At 43.5% G+C, this 27075-nt stretch overlaps 1 protein-coding gene across 1 annotated transcript in view; it reads left to right on the top strand.

The window, feature by feature from the left end:
• Positions 1-224: 224 nt before the first annotated feature.
• Positions 225-27075, top strand: part of IL16 (interleukin 16) — a 130119-nt gene continuing 103268 nt past the window's right edge. The window contains 1 exon segment of the mRNA XM_010380171.2: positions 225-514. Coding sequence (XP_010378473.2) covers positions 475-514 — 40 coding nt within the window. The 5' untranslated portion in view covers positions 225-474.

The raw sequence follows: 27075 nt of genomic DNA, 5'->3' as shown, positions 1-27075 counted from the left end.
AAAGTAGAAGAGGGGGGCAGAGATTCAAGTGCTTGCGATGATCTAAACAGTGCAGCACATTTTCCATACATTAGACTTCAGAAAGGGTTGTGTTCTGCCCTCTCACAACAGACTCCAAGTCCAAAGGAAAGTTTGAGGTTTTACATTTCTGTTTGTGGTACAGGAAAAGGCTTATGATCTGAGGGCTTGATTCAGTGAAATAACATTGCCTTTATACACATTTGCTTCTCAAGGAGGGCAGGAGTTGGAAGCGACCGTTGTGAAACGTTAAAGATTTTCTGGCAGAGGGAACGGGATTTTTTTTCTCCCTCCCTGCCAAGGAAAAAAACAGTTGTAACGAGGAGTTACTTTGTAGTTTTAACTCATATTCAAATACTCCCAGCCGAGAAGCTGCCATCAACCCTCCCATGGACCTCTGATCCTGGTTTGGAGGAACTTTTCACAACTCTCTCTCCCTCCTTCAAACCCTGTGTGATGAGTTTGCAGAAGAGAGTCTTCCCGAGAAGGCAGAATGGTGAGTGGAGCTGCTTCTCCTATCCCAGGGGACTCAGGGGAGGTTGGAATGCAGGGGTGGACCCTTCCTGACAACCTCCCAGGGGAATGGAAGCATAGTTTTGGCCACACTGTGTAGTATATGAGTGAGTGTGTCAGTGTGTGTGCACACATGTAAGTGTGTGGGGGCACACATGTGTGCTGCAATAGGACACAATGCCTGTCTTTGCAGAGGCTGGCTGAATGCTCACCATGTGCTTGGCAGAGAGTTCAGGAAGAGCAATTGCAGGACCCCCACAGGGATGAGAGTGAACCCTGGCCAGGGCAGTGGCTTTCCATGTGCCCTGGCTTCCTCTTCATGGGGCAGAGGCATCAGTGTCTAAAACGCTGTAGCTGTCAAGGTCCCCACCAGCTCCGCTCCAGTTTCAGCAGAAGCGGAGCGGAAGAGGGAGCTGCTCAGCTCCGGGAGAAGTAAAGGGAGCGCAGGTCTCTGGAGCAGATCTGAGAACTGGGAGGGGCCTCCATCCAGACCCCCTACCTTCCTGCAGGTACAGCCCAACAGATGAGAGCATTTCTTATTACAATCTTCTTCCTTTGCTCTGGAAACATAAACAGGCATCACAGCAAAACGTTTTAACCCTTCTGCCCAACTTTTAAAGTTAACACTGACGAAACTTCAGCTCCGTTGCAACTTTGGCATAAGAGAGTAAACACATGATTTTCCTTAAAAAGGAGAAGTAAGCAAGTCAAAGCGTATTCTGACTTTTCTAGCTCCAGAAAGATATGGCTAGAACCCTGGCATCCACTTGCTTAGGTTGCATTAAGGCATCTGCTGAAGTCTGAAGAAAGGCAGTGGGGCATAGGGAATAAGAACCCGGGCCATGGGGCATGGCCACCTGGGATGGAATCTTGGCTCTGAAGGTAACAGGCTCCTTTATCTTGGAAAAGGTTTTCAAAGGCTCACTTTCCTCCTTTGCAAAACGGTGGTCATAAATTCTTACCTCACAGGAAGGCAGAAACAATAACTAAGATAAAGTGTGTGAAATGACCCAAATGGCATGTATGTATTCAGAGGACATGTCAGCTCTCCTAAGCAGGCTGCTCCCCTGTTCTGAAACAGCAACCGTCATAGATATACAGGCTTGAGGATGAAGAAAAGAGTACTTGAGGGCCCAAAGTAACCCTGGCTCTTTGTGTAGCAGAAAGTGGGGTGAGCATTCAGGTGGTCTCCCTTTGGAGGCAGACGACATGGATGCATTTACTTCCACTGGGGATCTTTGAGGCTGGGACTTGACCTGGTGTTTACTAGGTGCTCAGTGTTTGGTGAAACCATTTTATTCACTCTGATTCACAGGGAGGTCTTACCACTTCCTACCCTGGCTGCACCGCCTTTGGTTGCGTTTCCCTGGTAACAGATGGTGAGACAGAGATTTGCACATACGAAGTTCATTGGTGTGTGCTCTGGGAACAACACCAGTGTGGGGTGGGGGAGGCAGAATCAGACAGATGGAGAAGTTGGGCTGTGATTCAGTTGCAACACCGGCCTCAGCAGATCCAGGGGATTCTGTGGGGTTTTGTATCCCTGCAGTGACCAGTCATTGCTTGTGGGCTGCCCCTGGAACCCAGGCATAACCTTGGGTGAGGCAGCTGTCTTTGGCTGAATGTAGTTTCTGGAGAGGGACTCAGTTGTGAGTTGTCACAGACAACCCTATGTCAGCTGTGGGAATGAACGCCTCGGTCCAGGGGTGAGGAGCTTATCTGGGCAATGCCCCATCATCTACTCAATACATTTGATGCAGTCCCTTCTTTTCTCTGAGTTAGGCTGTTAGAAGATTGGGCATTCACATGCAGGGACACCTGTCCAGTTAAATCCTTACATAGCAGTGTGACTTTGGATAAGCCCTTTTCCATATCTGGGACTCAGTGTCCCGGTCTATAAAGTGGATGGAAGGGTGTTGGACTAGAGATGGCCCCTAACAACACTCCAGCTCTGCTATTTCACATATGCAGATTCTGAGCATGTGGCCATGGTGGTTGGATGTGTCCTTAATAATAGTTGGGTCCTGTGGTCTCCACCATAGGTGCCTTGATTCCTTCTGCTGGGAAATATGAATCGAGATACCTGGGGATCCTTGGGACTTGGCCAGCTGTCAGCAAGGAGGAGCTGGGCCTGTGGGAAGCAGAGGGAGGCTCTGCATAGGGCTGGAGGGTGGGGCATAGGGTTTGAGGAGGATTCTGCTGCACACCTTCCCCCATACCTGCACAACATTTCTCCCCCCACCAAAAAAAGTAAAACCACATGAGACACTGCCATATGTCTTTGATAGTTAAGAGCTATGTAATGTTGCCTGGGACAAACTTGGATGTAGTTTTATTACTCTCTGTCTCCTCCTAATTTCCTATTTACTTTTCAATATACAAAGAGTGAAATCACTTTCCCAAACACTTGGAATTCATTTTCATTGTTTTTTTTCTTTTCTTTCCCCTTTCTTTTTTTGAGACAGGATCTCATCTGTCACCCAGGCTAGAGTGCAGTGGCGTGATCATGGCTCACTATGGCCTCAACCTCCTGGGTTCAAGGAGTTCTCCCACCTCAGCCTCCTTAGTAGCTGAGACTACAGGAGTGTGCCACCATGCCTGGCTAAATTTTATTTTTTTTGTAGAGATGGAGCCTTCCTATGTTGCTCAGGCTGGTGGGCCGCTATGCCCAGCCTGGAATTTATTTCCAACAAATTTATTTAGAATATTCTATGCTTCAAGCACTGTGCTGGGCTCTGGGGATCTAATGGGACACATTAAATAAACAACAGTATGCACATAAATATAACGTCAAAGAGGGTTAAGTTCTATGGGAGGCTGTACCAGGGAAACTGGCCTAGTCTGGCAGATCAGCATGGGGCTTCCCTGAGGAGGTGCTATTTGAGTTGCTTTCTGAAGGGCGTGTGGGAATTATGCTGGAGCAGGGATGGAGAAGCAAACAGGCGAATTGTAGAATAGGGATGGGAAAAGAAACATGTTTCAAATCTTACCAGCTTAACCTAGACACTGTGAGTTTTATAAGGGTACATCCATCCAGTCTGTTTTTCTTGCAGCATCTTAAAAAAATTATGGTGGCCTGTTAGCTAAGGGAATAAGAGCTTTTTGCTGGTGGGGCAAGGTTCTGCCTGTGTATCAGCCAGTTGTCTCTGTTCCCCACATCTGGATCTGGCAGCCAATCCCTGAGTGTGCATCCGTCATTACGAGGGGCCTTGCCCTGAGCCCTGGAAAGCCCTCAGTAATAGCAGCAGCTCCCTCTTCCTGAGTGCTTTCAGCATTAGGCATTGATTTAGGACCATCCTTCATGAGCACTGACTCATTTGACCTTACCTACAGTGCTGTGGGGTACATGCTGCTGTCTTTACTTCACAGGTGAACCAAAAGGAGACACAGGGAGTTCAACCAGGTGATGAGTGGCAGGACAGATTTGAACGCAGGCGAGTCTATTACATTCTAATGCCTGTACTCTTAGCAAGCAGTATGCAGCTGAAAAAGCACAGTGAGCCTTCTGTATATCCATACTGCTCACATGCTGATGCTTCCACTCGACGTTGGGTTGTGGTTAACTTCTCAGTTCCGACAAAGTTATCTGAACCACCAGTCTTACCAACTTCAGAAAATCAGATCAGATGCCTGTGCAGTAATTTATTTAACCATTCCCCATATTATGGACATCTTGGCTTGCTTTCAATTTTATGTTTTCCAAAATATCATCACAAATATTTTCAAACATATGGAAAAGAGGAAAGAATTGTTGTCAACATGCCTATGTCCATTATCTAGGTTCTACAAATAAGATTTTACTATATTTGCTTTGTCACATCTATCCATCTCTCCATCCCTCTGTCCATCCATGCATCTGTCTTTTTTTCCTCATTTTTTTCTTTTTTAAATATAGACATGAAGGCTTATCATGTTGCCCAGGCTGGTCTCGAACTCCTGTCCCCAAGTGATCCTCCCTGCCTCAGCATCCTAAAGTGCTGGGATTACAAGAGTGAGCCACCATGCCTGGCTATCCATCTTATTTTTTGAACACATTTCCAAATAAGTTGGGGATTAAATAAAGAGTACCTGAGGGCCCAAAGTAGCCCCTGCTGGCTTCTTCTCTAGCAGAAAGTAGGATGAGGATACAGGTGGTCTCCCCTTTGGAGGTAGACTATGTGTATGCACTTACTTACACAGGGGAATCTTTCAGGGTGGAACTTGACTTCATCATACATCTAACTTTCAATATTTGTTTACTGTTGTTCTTTCAGTTAAGATTTACATACAGTGAAATGTATGTATCTTAAGTGCACCATTCAGTTCACTGTGAAAAGTGTACATCCCAGTGTAAAGCACACCCCTAGCAAGGCATGAAATGTTATCATCACTGGCTGGGTGCAGTGGCTCACATCTGTAATCCCAACACTTTCGTAGGCTGAGGTGGGGGATGGCTGATGCCCAGGAGTTCAAGACCAGTCTGTGCAACATAGCAAGACCCCGTCTCTATGAAAATTAAAAATTAGCTGGGTGTGACGGTGCACACCTGTAATCCCAGGTACTTGGTAGGCCGAGGCAGGAGGGTTGCTTGAGTCTGGGAGGTTGAGTCCGTAGTGAACTATGATTGTATCACTCTGCATTCCAGCCTGAGTGACAGTGAGACTTTGTCCACCCCCACCCCAAAAATTACCATCATCATCACCCCATAAAGCTCTCTTGTGCTCTTCTCAGTTGCTTTCAATTTTTGCTGATAATACACAACTTGTTGCTAACTTTAAAGACCTGATTAAATAAAGTATGACACCTGCTTTGTCCTCCTTTGACCGTGGGGGCAAAACCCTTGCCTGTAAAGGCCCCCAACTGTGGTGAGCAGACCTCATGATGAGTTCAAGTGCAGATGTTGGCTGGGGGTTCTGGGACAAGAAAGCAGCACCAAGCTGTGGGTTATTCTGGGCTAAAGGGCAACAAGGTACAGAGAGTGGTCCTGGCTATCTCTGGGCTTAGGATTAGGGTTGCAGTTTTGGGTTCTAACAGCGAGGTTAGAAACAGGTCAGGGCAGAGGAGATGGAGCAGGGGCCCCATGGGTGGTGAGCACTGTATTGAGGCTTTGTATGTCCTTATCTATCCTGAGGGCCTCACCTGAGCCCCCATGGACGCTAAGGCCCGGTGATGGGTGCCAAGCTGTTCCCATTAGAGTTGTCCTCATATTTCCTGCTGCAGTCCATACTAGAACGGCATTGGAGGCAATGCATGTGCCTTTCACTGGCAAGATGAATATAAAAGCAGCACAAAATAGATTGCAGGTAGTGTCAGGCAGATGTGCTTTCAACCGTCTGAATCGCTATGATGTTATGAGGCGGAAAGGGGGAGGGTATAGTCACAGGCATTTCTGGCTCTTGCACACTGCTGTTCTTTTCTTCCCATTTTAGAGGGTGTGGGGGGCACTGCGGGCAGGATGGAGCTGAGGGAAGGCAGAGCTGGTATTTGTTGAACGTCCACTGTATTTCAGGCAGTGAGATAATTCTATATAAGTCTTATAATAACCCATTTTACAGATGAGGAAGCTGATGCTCAGGAAGAGGACTGGCTTCCCTCAGGTCACACACTAGTCAGCAGTAGCCCAGGGGATAGGAACTCAGGCTGCTGGACTCCTGGACCAGTGCTCTTTTCAATGCAAACCCTACCTCTTGTGACTAGGGTGTACACATGCATACGTGTGCCTGTAACAGGTTAGATCCATGTGTTGATGTGTCTATATTGTCTCTGTGTCTATACATCTGATCACAAAGAATCCCTCTCTCCCTCCTTCCTTTGCCCTTCTTCCTCCCTGCCTTTTTTCCTTCTTTTTCTTCCTCTTCTCATCCCTTCCTCTCACAGCGACTTAGCATCCAGTTTGTGTCAGGTACTATGCTCAATACCAGGGCTACAAAGAAAGATATGGCACAGCCCCTGGCAGCAAGGCTTTATTCTCTTACTGGATAAGGCAGACACACAGACGAGAGAGCTCAGCATAGAGTGCTTTGAGAGGACAGCTCAAAGGGCAGCTCCTTATTTATTTCTTATTTATTGAAACAAGGAGTGCAGTGGTGTGATCAAGGCTCACTGCAGCCTTGACCTCCTGGCTTAAGCCTGGGCTTAAGCAATCCTCCTGCCTCAGCCTCCTAAGTACCTGGGACTACAGGCACATGCCACCATGCCAAGCTATTTTTTTTTTTTTTTTTTTTTTTGAGATGGAGTCTCACTCCATCACCCAGGGTGGAGTGCAGTGGCGCAATCTCGGCTCACTGCAACCTCCACCTCCCGGGTTCAAGCAATTCTCCTGCCTCAGCTTCCCGAGAAGCTGGGATTACAGGCACCCGCCATCATGCCCGGCTAATATTTGTATTTTTAGTACAGACAGGGTTTCTCCATGTTGACCCAGTTGGTCTCCAACTCCTGACTTCATATGATCCACCTGCCTTGGCCTCCTAAAGTGCTGGGATTACAAGCATGAGCCACTGCACCTGGCCCATACCAAGCTAATTTTTCATTTTTATTTTTGCAGAGACAAGGTCTTGCTGTGGAGACAGGGTCTTGCCCAGGCTGGTCTTGAACTCCTGGTCTCAAGTGATTCTCCTGCCTCAGCCTCCCAAAGAGTTAGGATTACAGGTCTGATCCACTGTGCCCAGTCAAGGCAACTCCTGATTTAATGTGTGAGTTGGGAGGGGGTGTCAGGGAAGTCTTCCTGGAGGAGGTGATTCTGAGCCAAACCTTGAAAAACATATGAGAGTTCGCTGGAGGCAGGGCTAGTTGAGGCCCTTGCTTAGAAAGGACAGAGTGTGCTGACATGTGGAGGTGGAAGGACGCATGAAGCATCTGGAGGAACTTCAAGCGTGGGGGAGACAAGCCTGTGTCCTTGGGCAGGGATTTAAAATTTTTACTTATTGAGTCAGTCATGTCATGACAACAACAAATTAAGAGAAGAAAGTAGGGATTTCTTAATCTTTAAAAATGTGCTTTCTGATGCAAGGCAGGAAGCGGCGTTCCTCAGATACTTGTGTGGGCAGAAAGACTGAAAGCGTGGGACAAATAACTGCTTTGCACAGCCCGGCACCATCCACCTCGAACTCCACCCTTGTCACGTGGGCCAGGGCATCTCGGACATTCTGTGACAGCCAGAAAAGATGAGGGACTCAAGTGCCTCCACACTCTTATAAAAGGCAAGACCCCAAACTGAACACACGGTTCTTGCCAAAGTCTTGCTGAGTGGAAACATTCTCCCCCTTCTCCCCCTGGATGTGTCATTCATTAATACCTGGTCTTTTCTCATTGCCACGTGGTGCTGTGCAAACCATCCTATTCTTGGCCTTAAAAATAGCACCACGCAGGCACTGACCACTCCCTCCCGCTGTGGCGTTTAACCCTTTCTAAGCCCAACCATGTGATGGGGCTGAAGGGGATGGGTAGGGATCTATAGATGCTCAGCACGGCAGTATTTACTTACTCAGCTTTTGTTACAAGGACAAGAAGTGACTGGATTTTGTTGTCAGATAATCCTGGGTTAACCTCCTGGCTCTGTGCTTTGGGCTTTGAGTTGTTTTACTCCCTGTGATGTCTCTTCCTCCCTTTCTCATAAGAAAAAGGGGAAATTATTATGGTACCAACCCTCCAAGTGAATTGTGGAGCTAGATACCATGTGGATGCTACTCAGCCTTGTGTCTAGATGTTCCATGGTGAGCAGGCCTGTGCAAATCTACCCCTAAAGGCTGAGGAAGTTGAGGGGCCAAAGAAAGAAGCTGAAAAATCCAGTTTCTTAGAAAGAAATGCTGAATAGGGACTTATGACCAGAAGCCAAGTCTGTGTCTAGGATGGCGAGACAAGATGGTGAATCCCCACCATTACACCCCAGACCCAGGGTTTATATATCATAGGAGAAGGGCACAGTGCTTCAGAAGGAATGGGTAGGGAGATTGCTCAAGGCCAGGATTTATGGTAAGTACAATAACATCAAGATTGTTTTGACCTAAGGGCAGGATAAGTACATGTTCTTATACAAGGAACAGTAGATAGACAAGAAATCTTACGAGACTTTCCTGGAATTGGAGTTAATCAGAAGCCAACATGGGGGATTAGCACTCAAAATGGAGTCGCCTCAGCCTCCACATTGGTCCACAGCAAGTGCTGTGCAGATGCTTGTTGTTGCTGTTATTAATCAACCGAGGTTCTATATCTCTAAGTACTTTTTCTTTGTTTTAGAGTCATGAATTAAACCAAGTGATTCTTCTTGTCATGTCCAGAGGGTCATGAATGCTCTTAGAACTAAACTCTCTTCCCTTGGAGAGAACATTCTGTTTCCGAATCTGTGGCTTCTGGGAGCTAAGAGAGATACTGTGAATATGTTTTTAAAGTTCCATTTAAACCTGGGCCTAATCACATAAATTACGCAAAGGAAATGTTGGAAGAGCTCTTTGTAAACTTGAAACTACAAACAAATGTAGAAACTCATTACGTGGCATTGGTCATTTATTTATTCATTCATTTATGCATTGATTCACTCAGTAAATGTTTATCAACCTTTATGGGCCAGGCATGCTCTAGTGCTGGGGACCCCACAGTGAACAGGCTGATGAGGTCCCTATGTGGGACCTAGATGGGGTGGATGGATGGTATGCAGGTACCCAAGCAGACTAACAAGACAGCTTCAAATGCTGGCAAGTTCTATGAAGAAAATACAATAAGGATAGGTAACAGTGAGTGCCTGGTTTAGGAGTGGACAAGAAAGATCCCACTTAGGATGTGGAGTTGGAAGAGCCAGCCATATGAAGATCTGGACGTGGAACTTTCCTGTAAGAGAAAACAACGAGGGCAGAAACCTTAGGGTGACATGGGCATGGCTTATTCAAGAAAGAGCCAGAAGGCCAGGGTGACTTTGGGATGCAGCGAGTAGGAGAGGCAGAGGTGGAAGCTGAAGTTTGGGAGATAAACAAGGGTGAGATCATGTAGCTCCTTTGGGACATTGTAAGGAATTTGGGTATTTTTTTGAAAAACAATGCAAAACCTTTGGAAGGGGCGGAGCACAGAGCATTTTTAGGGCAGTAAATACATCCCTCTATATGATACTACAGTGGTAGATCCATAATGCTATGCACTTGTCACAACATAGAACTACACAACACAATGGATGAACCGTCATGTAAGCCATGAACTTTAGCTAATAATCATGTATCAGTATTGGTTTATCAATTGTAAAAATGTACCACACCAGTGCAAGATGTTAATAATATGGGAAATTGTGTGTGTGGAGAGGGAGATCAGTATTTGGGAGTTCTGTACTTTCTGTGCAATATTTCTGTAAATCTAAAACTGCTCAGAACAGTAAAGTTTATCAAATTTTTAAAACAGTGGTTGGGTGCAGTGGCTCATGCCTATAATCTCAGCACTTTGGGAAGCCAAGGAAGGAGGACTGCTTGAGGCCAGGAGTTCGAGACCAGTCTGGGCAACATAGAGAGACCATGTCTCTACAGGAAAAAAAAAAAAAAAAAAAAAAAAAAAAAGCCAAATATGGTGGCATGTGCTTATTATCCTAGCTGCTTGGGAGGCTGAGGCTGGAGGATTGCTTGAGCCAGGAGTTTAAGGCTGCAGTTAGCTATGATCTTACCACTACACTGCAGCCTGGGCCATAGAGCAAGATACTGTCTCAAAACAAACAAACAAACAAACAAAAAATAGTTTTAAAAAGTAATTCAAAGCCCTTGCAAATTTTATGCTGGTGAATGTCATGATCCAATTTATATTTTCAAAAAGCCTACCTGCTATTACGTGAAAAATGGATTATGAAGGTCTAAGTAGGAACCAGAATCCCAGTTAGAAGGTGAAAGCCATAATCAGGCAAGAGGCACTGGTAAGAGGAGGGTGGCGGCAGTGAAGATGGAGAGAAGCAGAAAGAAAGTGGGATAGCTTCTGGGGATAGAGCCAACGAGAATCACTGATAAATTGGATGTGATGTGGAAGGTCAGAGAGACAGAGGGATCAAGCTGAATAAAAGCTCACAGAGGGCTTATTCTGGCAGGAATTGTTCTAAGAACCTCACAAGTATTACCACATTTGGTCCTAAACAAACCTTGTGAGGTAGATGTTAGTGCACTAGCCATCCTATAGATGACAAAAGCAGTCCACAGAGATGTGCCTCTTTGCCTGCTTATGACCATGCATTTGGTCAGGGACAGACCTGCGAGATGAACCCAGGAATTTCGGCTTCAGAGTCTATGTTCTTCCCACCTCGATACTGAGGATTTTGGCTTGGGAAATTGATGGATGCTAGTGACAACTACCAAAATGTGGAAGTTTAGGGAAGAAACATTTTATTAGGGGGAAATCAAGAGTAGTATTTGACAGTGTTTCTTTTTCTTTTTCTTTTTTTTTTTTTTTTTTGCCTCACTGAATAAGAGCCAGGCAGTGTTACTTTTGAAATGCAGGTTAAACTCCAGCTGAAGATGTTAAGCAAGTGGTCGGAAAAAAGAGTCAGAATTCAAAGGGAAGTCCAAGGCTGGAGAAGTGAATTTGGAAGCTGTTGGCACATGTGTGGTATATTTCCCTGTGGACTGGCTTCAGTTGATTGTTTTAGTTGTATAGTACCTTAGTGATGGAATATTACTTTGAAAGGATGCAAGCCCAATGGACAGTTTGAAAGAAAAAAAGACCAGAAAGAGGGCAGCATGGCCTAGATGACAGTCAGCTAGAGTTTTTGTATGAAGTTAAAATCTTTGGTTTAAATCTATATGTTGCTGTGGGCCAGGGAAAGAGGAGAAGAGACCCCCGGAGCGGGAATCAAGGGACCAATGACTTCTGACTACACAGCCTTGGATGCGCACTTTTTGGACATGTAACTTCTCTGAGTCTCAGTGTTTGCGTCCGTAAGTGGGGACGTACAATAAAATCGTCAAGTTTTAGCCTCAACTCTCTTTCTAAGTTGAAAGTGCTAAATGTGCAGAGAATTTATTATCATCATGTCGTGATGTTACATTACTAGTTAAAATTGTTAAATTATATTCTGCCTAATGATAATACAGTTCGCATGGCCGAAAGTGTACAGCATAAATAATTCCCAAGGCATTTTATAGACTGCGAGACAGCTCCTTGCTCAGACCTCTGAGCAACCCTGTCAGATTGTTGAGTTATTGTTTCCATTTTGTGGACATGGAAACTGGGACTCAGCAAGGTAAAAGGACTTGCAGCTGACCGAGCCGCTTAGTACAGAAGCTGGGGCTTATTGCTCTGATTCTAAGCTCTTTATTTTGCCATTGTTTGAACAGAATAGGAGATGACCCTGTTATGTCGTTTTAAGGACACACTTTCTTTTTGCCTTCTGAATGTTTTTACTTGCCACAACAAACATATATTACTTTTATAATTAAAATTTTGAAACTAAAAATATTTGTAATTTTAATTTTTTAAAATTAAATTTAAACTTGTAATTTTAATTTTAATTTAAAAAATTAAATTAGAATTTTTAAAATAAAAATTTTTTAAATTAATTTTTTAAAATTTGTAATTTTAATTTTGTAATTAAAATTTCTGAAATTAAAAATTTACATAATTAAAATTTGCTTTTGGAAATAAAATTTTGTAATTAAAAAAGATGAGAATTAGAAGGAAATACACATTATTGGTTATGAAGCTTTAGCAAGCATCAGAATTACTTGTTGAACAGATTTCTCAGCTCTGTGGGCTGGACGGGCCAACAAGGTGAGCAGCCTTCTGCTTGGTTAGCTGTTGACAGCATGCTTCCTCCTCTATTGCCCCATTCTCTCAGTAACACTGTGCGGTAGAAGTTTCTAATTTCTTCTGGCGGAAAATCAATTTCATCTAATTTTGATCTTAGCAAACGAAGGCTAAGAATTACCAAGATTGCACAGGAAGCTCTTGGTTGAGCTTGAAGTGGTGCTTGAACTTCCTGGTTCTATCCAGGGCAGGGCTCTCTCAGCTGCGTCTTCCTCCCCGTCTCTTCTGGCTTGCAGTGAGCTGGACTGTGGAGTGTTGGGCAGGGTGGAGACTCTTCTTTTTCCGCAGAATGTCCTGAAGGGCACAGGGGTGATAAAATTTCTACCTTGAAGAGCAAACCACCCTGTATTAGGAAAAATCAGGGCCAAGTCTCAACTACACTTTGGAATAATTACCTTCTGAGAGTGAGAAAGAACAGATCTTCTGAAAATAGAGGGAGAGGCAGGAACTGGATTCAGGTACCGATGACAAGAGAGAACTTAGACTTAGTGGAGGAGAGAGGCTGTGGGGCCCTCCCAGGCCTCAGGATCCAAGAAGGGCAAGGCCAGCCTCCGTAGCCCTGGGGTGCTGAATTGCTCCTCAGCCTCTCTGCCAGAGCACGATGGAAGTGGGACCCAATGTCTGTCCTGGCCCCACCGCACCCAGGCCATTGTGAGAGAGATTGTGGGTGTGAGCTGAGCAGGTGACACTGACAGAGGCGCTAACTCCTTGCAATTTAGAAATTTCTTCACTGCACTCCAGACTGAGCCCTACAATGTCCCCTGTGCCTGCTGACAAAGGCAGCTTTATCCCCAGATAAAGTGCTCCCTCCTCCCATGCTTCCCTTGTGACCATGGGCCTGGGTTCTCCAGCAGCAGTGGCTAGATTTTTGCAGCCTTGCATGGAATTTTAAGGGCTTCCTACAGGTTGCACCTACACCCTCATTAAAGCCCCCAGGAAGCCCTGAAACATTTGGTGCTGAGCGTTGGGAAACATTCCATTCTTCAGAAGAGAGGTCCATACAAAAACTTCAGGCTGGCACGTACACATGGCTCACAGAGACTGAGCTTAGGAGAGATGTGTGGGATGCTCTTTGTGGGGCAGATGGGTTAAATGCCACCCTACGATTAGATTCTCCAAGGGCCTACGTGAGGGAAAGGCACTCTGGTTCTCATGACAGTAATGCCAACAGGACACACACAAAAGTGCCCCATTCTTTTATGCTGCAATTTTCAACATGCTCTGTATACATTAGGTCATGGGCTGTCACACTTGAGCACGCTCCAAAATCACCTGGAGGCTTTGTGAAAACAGAGTGCTGGGCTCCACGTCCAGAGGTGCTGCTTCAGGATGTCTAGGCCAGGGCCTGAGAGCTTGCATTTCTAGCAGATACTGCTGATGCAGCTGGCTTGAGGACCACTGATTTACGTAAGCTTCTGAGAGCCAATCTGTTGCTTTTGGGAAAGGGTGGCACAGACAGGAAATGAGATGCTATGGAAAATGCCTGGGCTTTGGAGACAGGTGGATTTTGGCTTGCTAACTTGCTAACTATGTGACCTTGGGGAAATTGCATGGCACACAGTAGGTGTTTAATGAACGTTTGTGCAGTGGCTTTGTCTGTAAAGTAGGTGATATATTTACCAGATTGATGGCAGGATTGTATGTGAGTTTTTTTCTCTTTTTATTAAATTTTTATATAATTTGAGATGGGTTCTCGCTATGGTTTGCCCAGGCTGGTCTTGAACCTCCCGGCTCAAGTGATCCTTTTGCCTCAGCTTCCTGAGTAGCTGGGATTATAGGCATGTGCCACAGCTCCCAGCATGTGATGAGGTTTATGGAAAGCTCCTAGCAGTGTGCCAGGCACATTGTAGGCACCGAGTCATGTTTGCTATCTTTCTGCTCTCCTAGTCATTTCTGTGTTGTCCAAAGAAGGCAGGGGCAGCTGGGCTGGACCAAGGAACCTCACTATGGTTCTGTAGCTCTGCACTGGGTTTGCCTCCTGGGTGTTGCCGGCCAGCCCAGCAGATGGTGGACCTTGTAACGAGGCTGAGCTTCTCAGCACTGGCTGTCCCCCTTTTTGGATCAAGCATTTTCACGTGGAGCAGTCAGATGGCTCAGATCGGGAGTCTTCGAGCAAATCCATGCCAGGTGGGACACATTTGTCCTGAGTCATCTGTCCAGAGCAGGTGGTGAATATTGTGTCCTACTCACAGCACCTCAACTATCGGAACCTGGGATCTGACTCAAAGGCTGGCCTCCATCTGAGAACTGAGCATCCATTTCTCAATCCTTGCCGGCTCTGACCCAGGCCTGGGCCACAGGCTGTCCGAGAATAAGTGGTGCTGCAATCCCTGCTGGGCAGCTGGAGAGAGGAGCAAGGGAGGCGGCAGCCCTGGGGGACTGTGCATAGGGAGGTAGGTGGGCACCAGGTGAGTGAATGTCTATCAGGCAACTGCTCTGTCCAGGTGGCTGTTACCAGAGGGAGGAGGCTGGTCTCTCCGACCTGAATAGGGAAGGTCTTGGTTGCTAGGACGTAACTTCATATTTGAAAGTGGTGCTGGGGTAAGGGGCGGGAGCAGAAGCCAGGATTGTGTTGGTAGGAGTCTCTGTGTCACCATGTCACACAGTTAGGTACAGAAGGAAGCAGCTTCAGAAGGCCAGGGTGGGCAGAGGGATATTGCTTGACCTGGCTCTGCAGCATGGGGATAATTTAGTCCTGAGATTTCTGACTTTTCAGCCTAATCTCATCCTTGGTAATGGGGTGTGGAAGGAGGTGGAGGAAAGGAAGGCAGCGGGAGAGAGAAAGGCCACAGGCACCTGATGGAGGCTTCTCTGCTGCCTGGCCAGACTCCTTTTCTCCAAAGTGGGGACAGCGAGTGGGCATCTCTGCAGACTGACCATGGGAAAAGAGTTCATTCTGCTTGTTTTTTTTTTTTTAAGGGTCCTGTGACTAATTCCTGCATTGGTAGGTCCCAGGATTGGTGATTTTTTGTTTTTTGTTTGTTTTTTTCTTTTCTTTTTTTTTTTTTTTGGTCCATAGTAAGTTTGCTTTCTGTAGCTGGAGAATGAGGTAGGACCAAACCTGTCTGTTTATGGGCTATACAAACCCGTCTAGGCATTTTCAGTGCCTTGCTTTAGGTAAATTAAGCTACATAAACGGGGGAAATATGTGTACGTATATATGGTTACGAAGTGCTATCTTTGGGGTTGTGGTAAAAAGGGTATAGGTCTGGTAGTGGAAACAGCACAAGAATAGAGGTTCCCTGGGGAATACAGGGGAGCATCTGCTCCTCCTGCCCTTGCCAGGTGAAATCGTCCCACTTCAGGCTGAGCCACACAAAGACGACCCCTTTGTCTCAGGAGGCCAGTTCAAGCTCCCACCAGGTTCCTGGAAGCAGCCTGGGAGCTGCCATCTCTGTGACCCCTTCGTATTTCTCCAGTTTCCCCTGGAAGAAGAAGACCAATCAGTCTTTTTCTTCCTCTCTGTTCTCCTTCTTTACCCTGAAGTTAAGTGATGGTAAACATTTATGAGCATAGTAGAAGGCACCTCCCCTGCTGCAGATATGGTGTGGGCATGAGCCGTCAGGTGGGTCAGACCCTCGAAGCCCCTACTGTTCATTTATTCAATCTCCAGTGAGTCTTTTTAAATAAAACTTAGTACCCCAACCATTTGCTGGCCACTCTTCATGCCCCAGGCACCACGCTAAAATGTTCACAGTATCTCATTTCATTTAAACCTTACAACAACCTAGAGCTTAGGGAGTATATCCTCAAACCGAGAGGTGAGGAGGCGTGCACAGGACCACTCAGCTAGACATTCCCAGGACCCGAACCCAGCTTGTCTGACTGCAAAATCCATGCTCTTACTGGCTTTGTGGCATGCCTCAATAAATACTTTAAGTTTCCTAAACACAAAGATGGTCATATATCCATAGGGTTAAAAAAAATCTCCGTTGGATGCAATTAACTATAGAATTATTATTTTCTAATTTTTTGTATTCATGGAAACCTTTTTAGAATTAAAATCTATCATGAAAACTCATATATAATCAGTTAAGGCAGAATTATTTTGGCAGAGGCAGACCAGGACCTTGAGACCTGCCCTTTTGTCAACCCCTCCAACTTTCTGGTTCCCAGCAATGGCCCAGGGGTATAAGGAGTGAGAGGGAGGGAGGTACATTTTGAATTGAAATCTACTGGCCAGCACAGTGGCTCACGCCTGTAATCCCAGCACTTTGGGAGGCCAAGGTGTGTGGATCAGCTGAGGAAGGTAGTTTGAGACCAGCCTGGCTAACATGGTGAAAGCCCGTCTCTATTAAAAATACCAAAAATTACCCAAGCATGATGGAATGTGCCTGTAATCCCAGCTACTCTGGAGGCTGAGGCAGGAGAATCACTTGAACCCAGGAGGCAGAGGTTGCGGTGAGCTGAGATCCTGCCATGGCACTCTAGCCTGGGCAACAGAGCCAGACTTCGTCGGAAGGAAAGGAAAGGAGAGGAGAGGAGAGGAGAGGGGAGGGGAGGGGAGGGGAGGGGAGGGGAGGGGAGGGAGGGAGGGAGGGAGGGAGGGAGGGAGGGAGGGAGGGAGGAAGGAAGGAAGGAAGGAAGGAAAAGAAAGAAAAGAAGAAATCTATTCACCAGTAGGAGAAGGTCCTCATTCCCTAATTGGCCTGAATTGGCTATTCATTTCTCTCCTCTCTGCTCATGCTCCAGGCTCCACTGCCCTGAAGAGATTTGCTTTGACCCGAATACAGAAGGGTCTCTTCACCTCAAAACGCTCATTCAGCTTTCAAGCCCTAGCTCATGGGTTAGCTCCTGATGTGGCCATTTGTAAAGTCACTTCAGAAGGGGGTACTTTATTTAAACCTTTCTTATGAAACTTTCCACACTAGGAATATTATCCATTTACACATCTATCTTCTCCAGTAGGTTGTAAAGGACTATCTTCATCCTTTGTATCGTAAGTGCCTGGCACACAACAAATCTCAGAAAATGTTTATTGTATAAATAAATGAACAACATCAACAATAACAGCTTTAACAATAGCAATACAGGTTGAATATCTTTTATCCAAAATGTTTGGAACTAGAAGTGTTTTGGGTTTGGAATTTTTATGGATTTTGCAATATTTGCATTATATACTTAGCCTCGCTTCAGCATCTCTAATCTGAAAATCCAAAATCCAAAATCTCCAATGAGCATCTCCTTTGAGTGTCATGTGGGTGCTTAAACATTTTCAAATTTTGGAGCATTTTGGATGTCAGATTTTTGAATCAGGGAACTCAACTTGTAATACCTTAAATTTGTATTGTGCAGGCTGGGCACAGTGGCTCACGCCTGTAATCCCAGCAGTTTGAGAGGCCGAGGCGGGCAGATCACTTGAGGTCAAGAGTTCCTGATCAGCCTGGCCAACATGGTGAAACCCTGTTTGTACTAAAAATACGAATATTAGCCAGGCGTGGTGGCACATGCCTGTAATCCCAGCTACTCAAGAGGCGGAGGCAGGAGAATCGCTGGAACCCAGGAGGCGGAGACTGCAGTGAGCCAAGATCATGCCACTGCACTCCAGCCTGGGTGACAGAGGGAGACTCCATCTCAAAAAAATACATGTATACATTTGTATTGTGCATTTGAGTTGGTAATACATTTTCATATATAGGTTACATTTTGCTATTAAAAAGCAATTCATTGTGAATAGCAACATGCTCATAAACATGGGGAGAAAATAGGCACGGGGGCAAAATAAACAAATAGTTCCAAGAACTTGGAGTTTTGGTTAGCTAGGAAGGCAGCTTGAAATCAGGAATTTACTTCAAGTTCTTCTTTTGAATTCCTGTTGAAATAAGGACAACTCTATGTCAGTCTTGTAAACTAGACAGGGTTCAGTGTATGCCAGAAACACTGAGAAGTCTCAGCAGATATCTCAGGTGGATGTGCAGGATGCTGGGTGGAAGGGCAGAGCCCATCATCAGGGAGGTGCTGTTCTTGCCACATCTGGAGATGCTGGAGGGGTTTGCTTTGAGTGGGAGCAACTGGTAATGCCAGACGGTGACCCGATGCTGGGGACCATCCATTGTGGAGATCTCCATCGGTCTTGCCCCTGGCTTAGTCTTGGCATGTGCATCTGGGATGGAAATGCTCCTTCAGTGGACAGTTACAGCAGTTAACACATGGCTACCTTGTTCAGCCAATAGGAGGCGGTCACCTACAAACATCCCTTCCAAAGGTCCAAGGCTCCCCTGAGAGCTTGGATGCTGGGGAATGGTGCACCTTCCCTGCTGCTCACTGCAACTCTCACCCAAAGAAAAGCCACAGGAAATCTAAGCCCTTTCTGCAGTCTGGCATCAGCATATGAAAGATTCCAACGAGGAATTTCAGAACCCATCCCAGCTCCCAAATCTGAGTAAGCACAGACCTCTTGAGTGGGTCTGATCAAATGCAAATGCGGCAAAATCAATGTACATGTGAAAAGATTCACTGGCTCAAAGATGGGAACTAAATGAGGAATCAAAGCAAATACCCCATATGGAATTGCTATAAAAAATCAGAGAAAACCTGAAAGTAGTGATTTTCAAGCATGACCCACTAGTGAGGATTGAAAATCAATTTAGTGGGTTGGAACCAACTTCCGTTTTCTAAAACAAAAAAAAAATGGCATATATCAGATTGCATAAGGCTCTTAGCAAAATCATATTTTATATTATCTTTTTCATAGCAAAGGTTTTTTATATTATTTTTATTATACCATAGTAAAGGTATTGTTTCACGAAACATTTTAGTTATATATATTTATTTATGTATACAAATAAGTCTTATGTGTGTTTATGTGATCCATGTACTATGATGAAAAATGTAAGTTGAGATTTTTTTGATTTTTAAAATTCTTTAAAAATTATTTTTACTTATTTCTCTATTTATTTATTTTTTGAAACAGGGTCTCACTTTGTTGCCCAGGCTGGAGTGCAGTGGTGCAATTCCGGCTCACTGCAGCCTTGACTCTGTGGGCTCAGGTGATTCTCCCACTTCAGCCTCCCGAGTAACTGGGACTACGGCACATGCTACCACACCTGGATAATTTTTCGTATTTTTATTAGAGATGGGGTTTTGCCATGTTGGCCAGGCTGGTCTCAAACTCTTGAGCTTGAGTGATCTCCTTGCCTCAACCTCCCAAAATGCTGGAATGAAAGTCGTGAGCCACCATGCCTAGCGTAGGTCAAGATTTTAAGTTTCATAAATAGTCCTGTAGAACACTGGGTGGAGTTTGGGATGGTGAAAATGTGTCAGTAGAGTATTGTAACTGAAATATTCCTGATCTTCTCTTTCAAAAAGATGGCCTTCTCCTCATTATCCAAGGCAAGGATTTCAGGCCTGAGTCAGCCATAAGCTGATCTCTCTTTTTTTCTGTACTTACTTCCTCATAAATGGATTAAGAGAGCCTCGAGCAATGGTGAGGGTTGGAGAAGGTGGTCAGGTGGCCCAGTCTTATGCGCCTTCTCTCTCTTCCTTCCTTCTCATCCTTCAAGGATAGTTGTAGCCAAACTGCAGACGCCAGAGAATCCTGCAGCAGTTGCTGAGAACACAGGATACCTGTCACATTTATTGAAGCAATGGCTGGACAATGCATCCCCTGCATTGAGCCAGTTGTCAGAAGCAGAAAATAAAAGTGTATGTGTGTCTCTGTGTGTGTGTGTGTATGTGTGGTGAAAAAGAGAAATATATCTAAAAATAATCTTAAATGATATATAACTTCTTACCAAAACCCAAACCAAAACAATCACACATACACCCACACACATGTATGCACACATACCCACACCCCCCCAACATATAGCAGTTGGACCATCAAAATCTGAAAAGTTCTTTCAGGCCAAAGACTATATAATGCTCTATAGCTGTTATTTTGCATTTCTTTGAATCTCTTCCCAGTTCTATTTAGAGATCACTAGATGTCAATTTAATGCCCCTGCCCTTAGTTTCCCAGGAAGGAGATCTTAGTTGTGCATCCACAAACAACTTTTTGAGCTGCTTTCTGGCTTCTATTCTATTTCTCCCAGTAGGCAGATCATATTTTGGGTTTCTTTGTTTTAAGTTCGTGGTTTTTGTTTTTGTTTTTCCCTGTTTTTCTTTTTAGGTTGTAGTTAAGTGGTGTATACAAATTTATTACCAATTTATTATATTGCCACTTTTATTTTAATCTTTAATATTAAATTTTGCTTTTGGTACAAATGCTGTAATTAGTAAAATGTAGAGTAATCAGTTTTCACCCATTCTCTGCTCTTTAGTAACAGCTTGTTGAGTATTCTTTCTGACTTATTCTAGCATCAAACACATACACACACATACACACACACACACACACACACACACACAATGCTGCAGCATGTTTTGTTTTTCAATTCTATGTAGCACAAAAAGATTTAACCTCATTCTCCTGCATGCCTCAACAGTATTCCATATATCTTGATGATCAGTTACAACATAAGGCAAATAAGCATGGGCAAATTCATCAGATTTGAATCAGAGATGGGGTTACTAAGTGAACTATTAGTTCCCCCAAAGAGTTAGCCCAAGCAAAGGTTTTGTACAGTATGTAAAATGTCTTTTCTTATTTTATATATTTTATTTGGCCAGAGAACACCTTCAAACATTAAATGTAATCATCCTTAGTCATTCAACAAAGATTTACTGAGCAATTGATAAAGGCCATTCACCAAGCTAGGCCTCATGGATCAACTTGAAATATGACAGACATAGTCTGCGCTCAGGGAGCTTAGAGCTCAGTAGACATGACCAATGGTGACAGAAGCCACTGCAGTAGCATCAGATGAGTGCTTTGGTAGCCGAAGAACCTGTTCTCAGAGCACAGACAGCACTGGGGGTCTGTATTGGTATGTGGTTTCATTTTAAAGAAGTGTTATCCAAAAACAGGGTTTGAAGAGTGATGAAAATTTAGCGTCATCAAGGACTATAGAAAATTTGGAAGGCATTGGAAGCTGCCTGCACCAAGTCCTGGAAGCTAGAGAGTGCATGGGACATTCAGGGGACTGAAAAGGTTTAGTGCTGTACTAGAATGCAGTTCAAGATAGGGCAGAGCAAGAGCCTGGAGGGGTTGGGGGAGCAGACCATGATGATAAAAAAAATTGATAGTCAGGCCACAAAACAAGACAAACTTTAAGTCTCAGTGATGGTTATTAATAAGATTTTGAAATAAAGTAAATTATAAAAATAATCTTAGGCTGGGTGCGGTGGCTCACACTTGTAATCCCAGCACTTTGGGAGGCCAAGGTAGGTGGATCATTTGAGATCAGGAGTTAGAGACCAGCCTGGCCAACCTGGTGAAACCCCGTCTGTACTAAAAACACAAAAATTAGCTGGGCATGGTGGCACATGCCTGTAATCCCAGATACTCGGGAGGCTAAGGCAGGAGAATGGCTTGAATCTGGGAGGCAGAGGTTGCAGTGAGCCAAGATCACGCCATTGCACTCCAGCCTAGGCCACAGAGCAAGACTCTGTCACAAAACAAAAACAAAAACAAAACAAACAAACAAAAAAAACCTTGAGAGACGATATATAATGATATATGATGTCCTCTAAATAGTCAATCGCTCTGAGAGCACCTAGCACCTCACCTCTTGCATAGGGAAGAGGCATTAGATAGTGCCATTCTTGCAATCAATGAAGAGGAAAAATATAGGCTCAAACATTGCTTTGAAAAATTTTTTACATAGCCACCAGTAATATCAAATAAAATGAATGAAACCAATGATTCATTAAGAAGGAAAAGAAGGTGTGAATAAATTGACTGGAAAACAAGAAAAGGAATAATTAAGGAGCTGTAATAAGAAAAACAAAACATGTGAGAAGAAAGATGAATTAATTAAGCTCTGTAGTAAGATTACATATTAAAATAAAAGAGACTCTCAGATTCAGTTTAAAAAAGGGAAACAAAAAAACCTAAAGAAACAAACTCTCTCTCCCCAGTCCAACTATATCCCACTTTCAAGAGACACATTTAAAACTTAATCACATAAAGTTACAAAAAAAGGGATGGGAAAGTACTGTGCAAACGCACATTAAAAGAAAGTGAGGTGTCAGTGTGAATTTTTTGAGACAAAATAAAAATTGAGGCAACTATTAAATAGATAAAGAATTACTTTTTACAAAATGATAAAAAGAACACTCGATGAAGGCATTAAAATCAGAAAACTTTGGGTAAGCATAAAGGCATTGAAATATGTAAAACAAAAAATTTAGAGATATACTCCAAATATGGTGTTAGATTTCAATGTATACCACTGTAAGATTTTTTCAGATTAATTAGACAAAATGTACATAAAGAGCTTGAATTCTACGACTTACAAGATTGAATATGTGCTTACATATATATGCAGTCATGTGTTGCATGGCAATGGAGATAAGTTCTGAGAAATTTCATCGTTGTACAAATGTTACATAGTGTACTTAAACAGACCTGGATGGAATAGTCTACTACACCCCAAGGCTATATGGTATAGCCTACCACTTCTAGTCTACAAACCTGTATAGCATGTTATTGTAGGCAACTGTAGCACAGTACTAAGAATTTGTGTATCTGAATATTTGTAAACAAAAGGTACAGTAAAAATATGGTATTTTAATCTTATGGGACCACTATCATATATGCAGTTCTTTGTTGACCATAATGACTGCATTTTAATATCACAGTTGAAAATATAAATATTTGAAACTCAAAACAGAGAATAATCATTCTTTTCAAATGTGCACAGAACACATAAAACATTTAATCACATCATATACTGGCTAACAAATAAACCTCAATGAATTCCAACAAATAAAAATATCTAAGACACAGCCTGTGGCACGATGCAATTAAACTGGAATTTTCTAATACAAAATTATAAGAACAGCAAGACTAAATCTGGGAAATTTAACCACATGAAATTAACAATAACAACAAAAATCTCCCGAAGAACTGAGTTTAAATTGGGAATCAAAACTGCAATTACAGACCATTCCTAAAATAACAATTAGAATATTGTATTTCAAAATTCCTGGGTTGTGGCCAAAAGGATGTTCAGAAGAGAATTTCTGGCTTTAAATAATGATGATGATGATGACATGGTGACAATAAAAACCACCCAACAAACCATGCTAAGAAATTTACATCCAGGCCGGGCGTGGTGGCTCATGCCTGTAATCTCAACACTTTGGGAGACCGAGGCGGGCAGATCACGAGGTCAGGAGATTGACACCATCCTGGCTAACACTGTGAAACCCCGTTTCTACTAAAAAAAAAAAACAAAAAATTAGCCAGGCGTGGTGGAGGGCGCCTATGGTCCCAGCTACTGGGGAGGTTGAGGCAAGAGAATGGCATGAACCTGGGAGGCAGAGCTTGCAGTGAGCCAAGATTGTGCCAGCGCACTCCAGCCAGACTCCGTCTCAAAAAAAAAAAAAAAAAAAAAAAAAAAAAAAAAAACCCAGAAATTTACATCCAATATTTCAATTTATAATCACAATGTTGCTGTGAGATGGCTAATCATCCCCATCTTACAGATATTTAAAAAGCGGGTCACAAAAAGGCTAAGTAGATTTTTAAAAATTTCAACTTTATTTTAGATATGGGGGGTACATATGCAGGTTTGTTCCATGAGTATATTACAACTAGGTAGTGAGCATAATGCCCCGTATGTATTTTTTTAACCCACACCCCACCTCCCACCCACCCACCCCCATAGTAGTACACGGTGTCTGTTGTTCCCATGTTTATGTTAATATGTGACCAATCTTTAGCCTCTACTTACAACTGAGAACATGAGGTATTTGGTTTTCTGTTTCTATGTTAATTTGCTTAGGATTATGTGTCGTCTCTAGCTCCATCCATGTTGCTGCAAAGGACATGATTTCATTCTATTTTATGGCTGCATAGTATTTCATGGTGATATGTCCCACATTTTCTTTACTCCACCATTACCAGGTATCTAGGTTGATTTCATGTCTTTGCTATTGTGAATAGTGCCACAATGAACATACGAGTGCATGTGTTTTTGTTTTTTTTTTTGGTTTTTTGGTATAATGATCTGGTTTTCTTTGGGTATATACGCAGTAATGGGATTGATGGGTCAAATGATAGCTCTGCCTTAAGTTCTTTGAGAAATCTCCAAACTGCTTTCCATAGTGGCCGAACTAGTTTACATTCCCATCAACAGTGTATAAGCATTCCTTTTTCTCTGCAACCTCACCAGTATCTATTGTCTTGACTTTTTAATAATTGTCATTCTGACTGGTGTGAGATGATATCTCATGATTTTTATTTGAATTTCTCTAATGATTACTGATGATGAGCATTTTTTCATATATTTCTTGGCTGCTAGTATGTCTTCTTTCAAAAAGTGTCTGTTCATGTCTTTTGCCCATTTTTAATGGGGTTATTTGGTTTTTGCTTGTTGATTTGTTTAAGTTCCTTATAGTTTCTGGATAGTAGAACTTTGTCAGATGAACAGGTTGTGAATATTTTCTCTCATTCTGTAGGTTGTCTTTTTTACTCTGTTGATAGTTTCTTTTGCTGTGCAGAAGCTCATTAGCTTAATTAGGTGGCATGATCTCAGCTCACTGTAACCTCTGCCTCCCAGGTTCAAGCGATTCTCCTGCCTCAGCCTCCAGAGTAGCTGGGATTACAGGTTCTCACCACCATGCCCAGCTAATTTTTAAAATATTTTTAGTAGAGATGGGGTTTCACCATGTTGACTGAGCTGGTTTCAAATTCCTGACCTCAAGTGATCTGCCCGCCTTGGCCTCCCAAAGTGCTTGGATTACTGGCGTGAGCCAGCCACTGCACCCGGTCCATATTTTGGTTTTAAAAATGTTTTCACAACTCTTATTTTGTTGTCTCCTTTTCCCCCAAACCTTGGGAGGAAGGTAGTATAATATGTTAATGATGCATATTATCCAATATACATATAATAATATAATAATAGGAGTATTGCTATTTCTGAAGGGCAATATGGCACAGGGGTTAGGGGTGTGGGCTCATTAATCTGACTGCCTAGGTTGTGGTCTGACTTTCTCAGTCACTAGCTGTGTAATCCTAGACAATCCACTTTACCTCTTTGTGCCTCAATTTTCTCACCTGTTAAATGGAGAATGTTAAAAATAGTGTATATCTCATACGGATTTTATAAGGATAATATTATAGGCACTTACATGAGAAAATTCACCTAAAACAGAACAGTGCACATAGTAATTGCTTGATAAATATTATGATGATTATTATTTCTATTTTAGCATGGGGCCACTAATTCTGAGGAATTAAGCACTCAATGAATTCAATCACATTTATGAAGTCCCTTCAATGTGCTAGACAGTGTGCAAGAGTTATAGTTGATGGTGCTCAGAGGATAATGATGGAGACAGGGACAAACCAGATCATTCTTATTTCTGATGTGGCCAAAGTGCAGGCACAGACATGTCAGGGAAATCATAGGTACACTGGAGAGGGCAGACAGTATGGGGAGGGGCATCCTGGGGGAGGTGGCTGTTGAAAGCAGGGTATTCCAGGAAACCAGTCTGGATGGTGGTAAGAGGTGGGAATGGGCAGAGGGATATGGGCTCGCAGCAGCTTGCAGGAGCTCACAGGGGCTTGGAAGAATTTGCTGCGGGTGGCGGAAGAGGTGATGAGCACAGTGGAGTCAAGTTTGAGGCAGAAATGAACTGGGACAACAGAGAGGGGCATTGTCCAATTCAGAACCTGAGATCTCTTGTTCTTTTAAGGAGCACAAGTGATCCTTAAAGATCCAAGAGTGAATTCTAAGCAAGGGAGGGTTTCATTTGTCTAAGCAAGTCCTGCAATCAAAGGTGCCAGGTCAGCAAGGTCAAAGGCGAGAGCAGGTCCTCATATCCTTTCTGGAGAAGCTCAGAGTACTCAATAGCCCACTCACTTTTCCCTTCTCACAGGGACACTTTAGTCCATGCCCTGGCTGCCTCCCTCCCCTGTCTCCCCTTGCCAGAGTGGCCCTGCACCCAGGCATGACTCAATTGGCCCAGATGAACTCTGCAGCCTCTAGCAATACCACAGTTCACTGATTTCAAAACAACATCTGGAATTGTCGGTTTTTGTTTTTGTTGCAATTGGTTTTGGGGACTTAGCCAAGATTTATTTGCCAAAGCAGATGTTGATAAGAGTACTTCTTAAGTTTTCCTCTAGGATTTTTATAGTTTGAGATCTTATATTTAAGCCTTTAATCCATCTTGAGTTAGTTTTTGTATATGGTGAAAGGTAAGGTTCTGGTTTCATTCTTCAGCATGTAGCTAGCCAGTTTATCCAGAAACATTTATTAAATAGGGAGTCCTTTCCTCATTACTGGTTTTTGCTGGCCTTGTTGAAGATCCGATGGTTGTAGGGGTACAGTTTTATTTCTGAGTTTTGTATTTCATTTCTTTGGTCTATGTGTCATTTTCTATACCGGTGCCATGCTGTTTTGGTTACTGTAGCCTTACAGTATAGTGTGAAATTGGGTCATGTGATGACTCTGGGTTTATTCTTTTTGCTCAGAATTGCCTTGGCTATTTGGGTTCTTTTTTGATTCAGTATGAATTTTAGAATAGTTTTTCTAATTCTGTGAAGAAGGACACTGATAGTTTGATAGGAATAGCATTGAATCTTTAAATTGCTTTGAGCAGTATGGCCATTTAAACAATATTGATTCTTCCAATCCATGAGCATGGAATATTTTTCCACTTATTGATTTCATTTCTGATTTCTTTCAGCTGTATTTTGTAGTTCTCCTTGTAGACATCTTTCACCTCCTTCGTTATTCATTGTCTTTGTGG

This window comes from Rhinopithecus roxellana, chromosome 5 (genome assembly GCF_007565055.1).
Source record: "Rhinopithecus roxellana isolate Shanxi Qingling chromosome 5, ASM756505v1, whole genome shotgun sequence".
NCBI classification, from domain to species: domain Eukaryota; kingdom Metazoa; phylum Chordata; class Mammalia; order Primates; family Cercopithecidae; genus Rhinopithecus; species Rhinopithecus roxellana.
The sequence above is the reverse complement of the archived record's forward strand: the minus strand, read 5'-3'. Positions and strand labels throughout refer to the sequence as shown.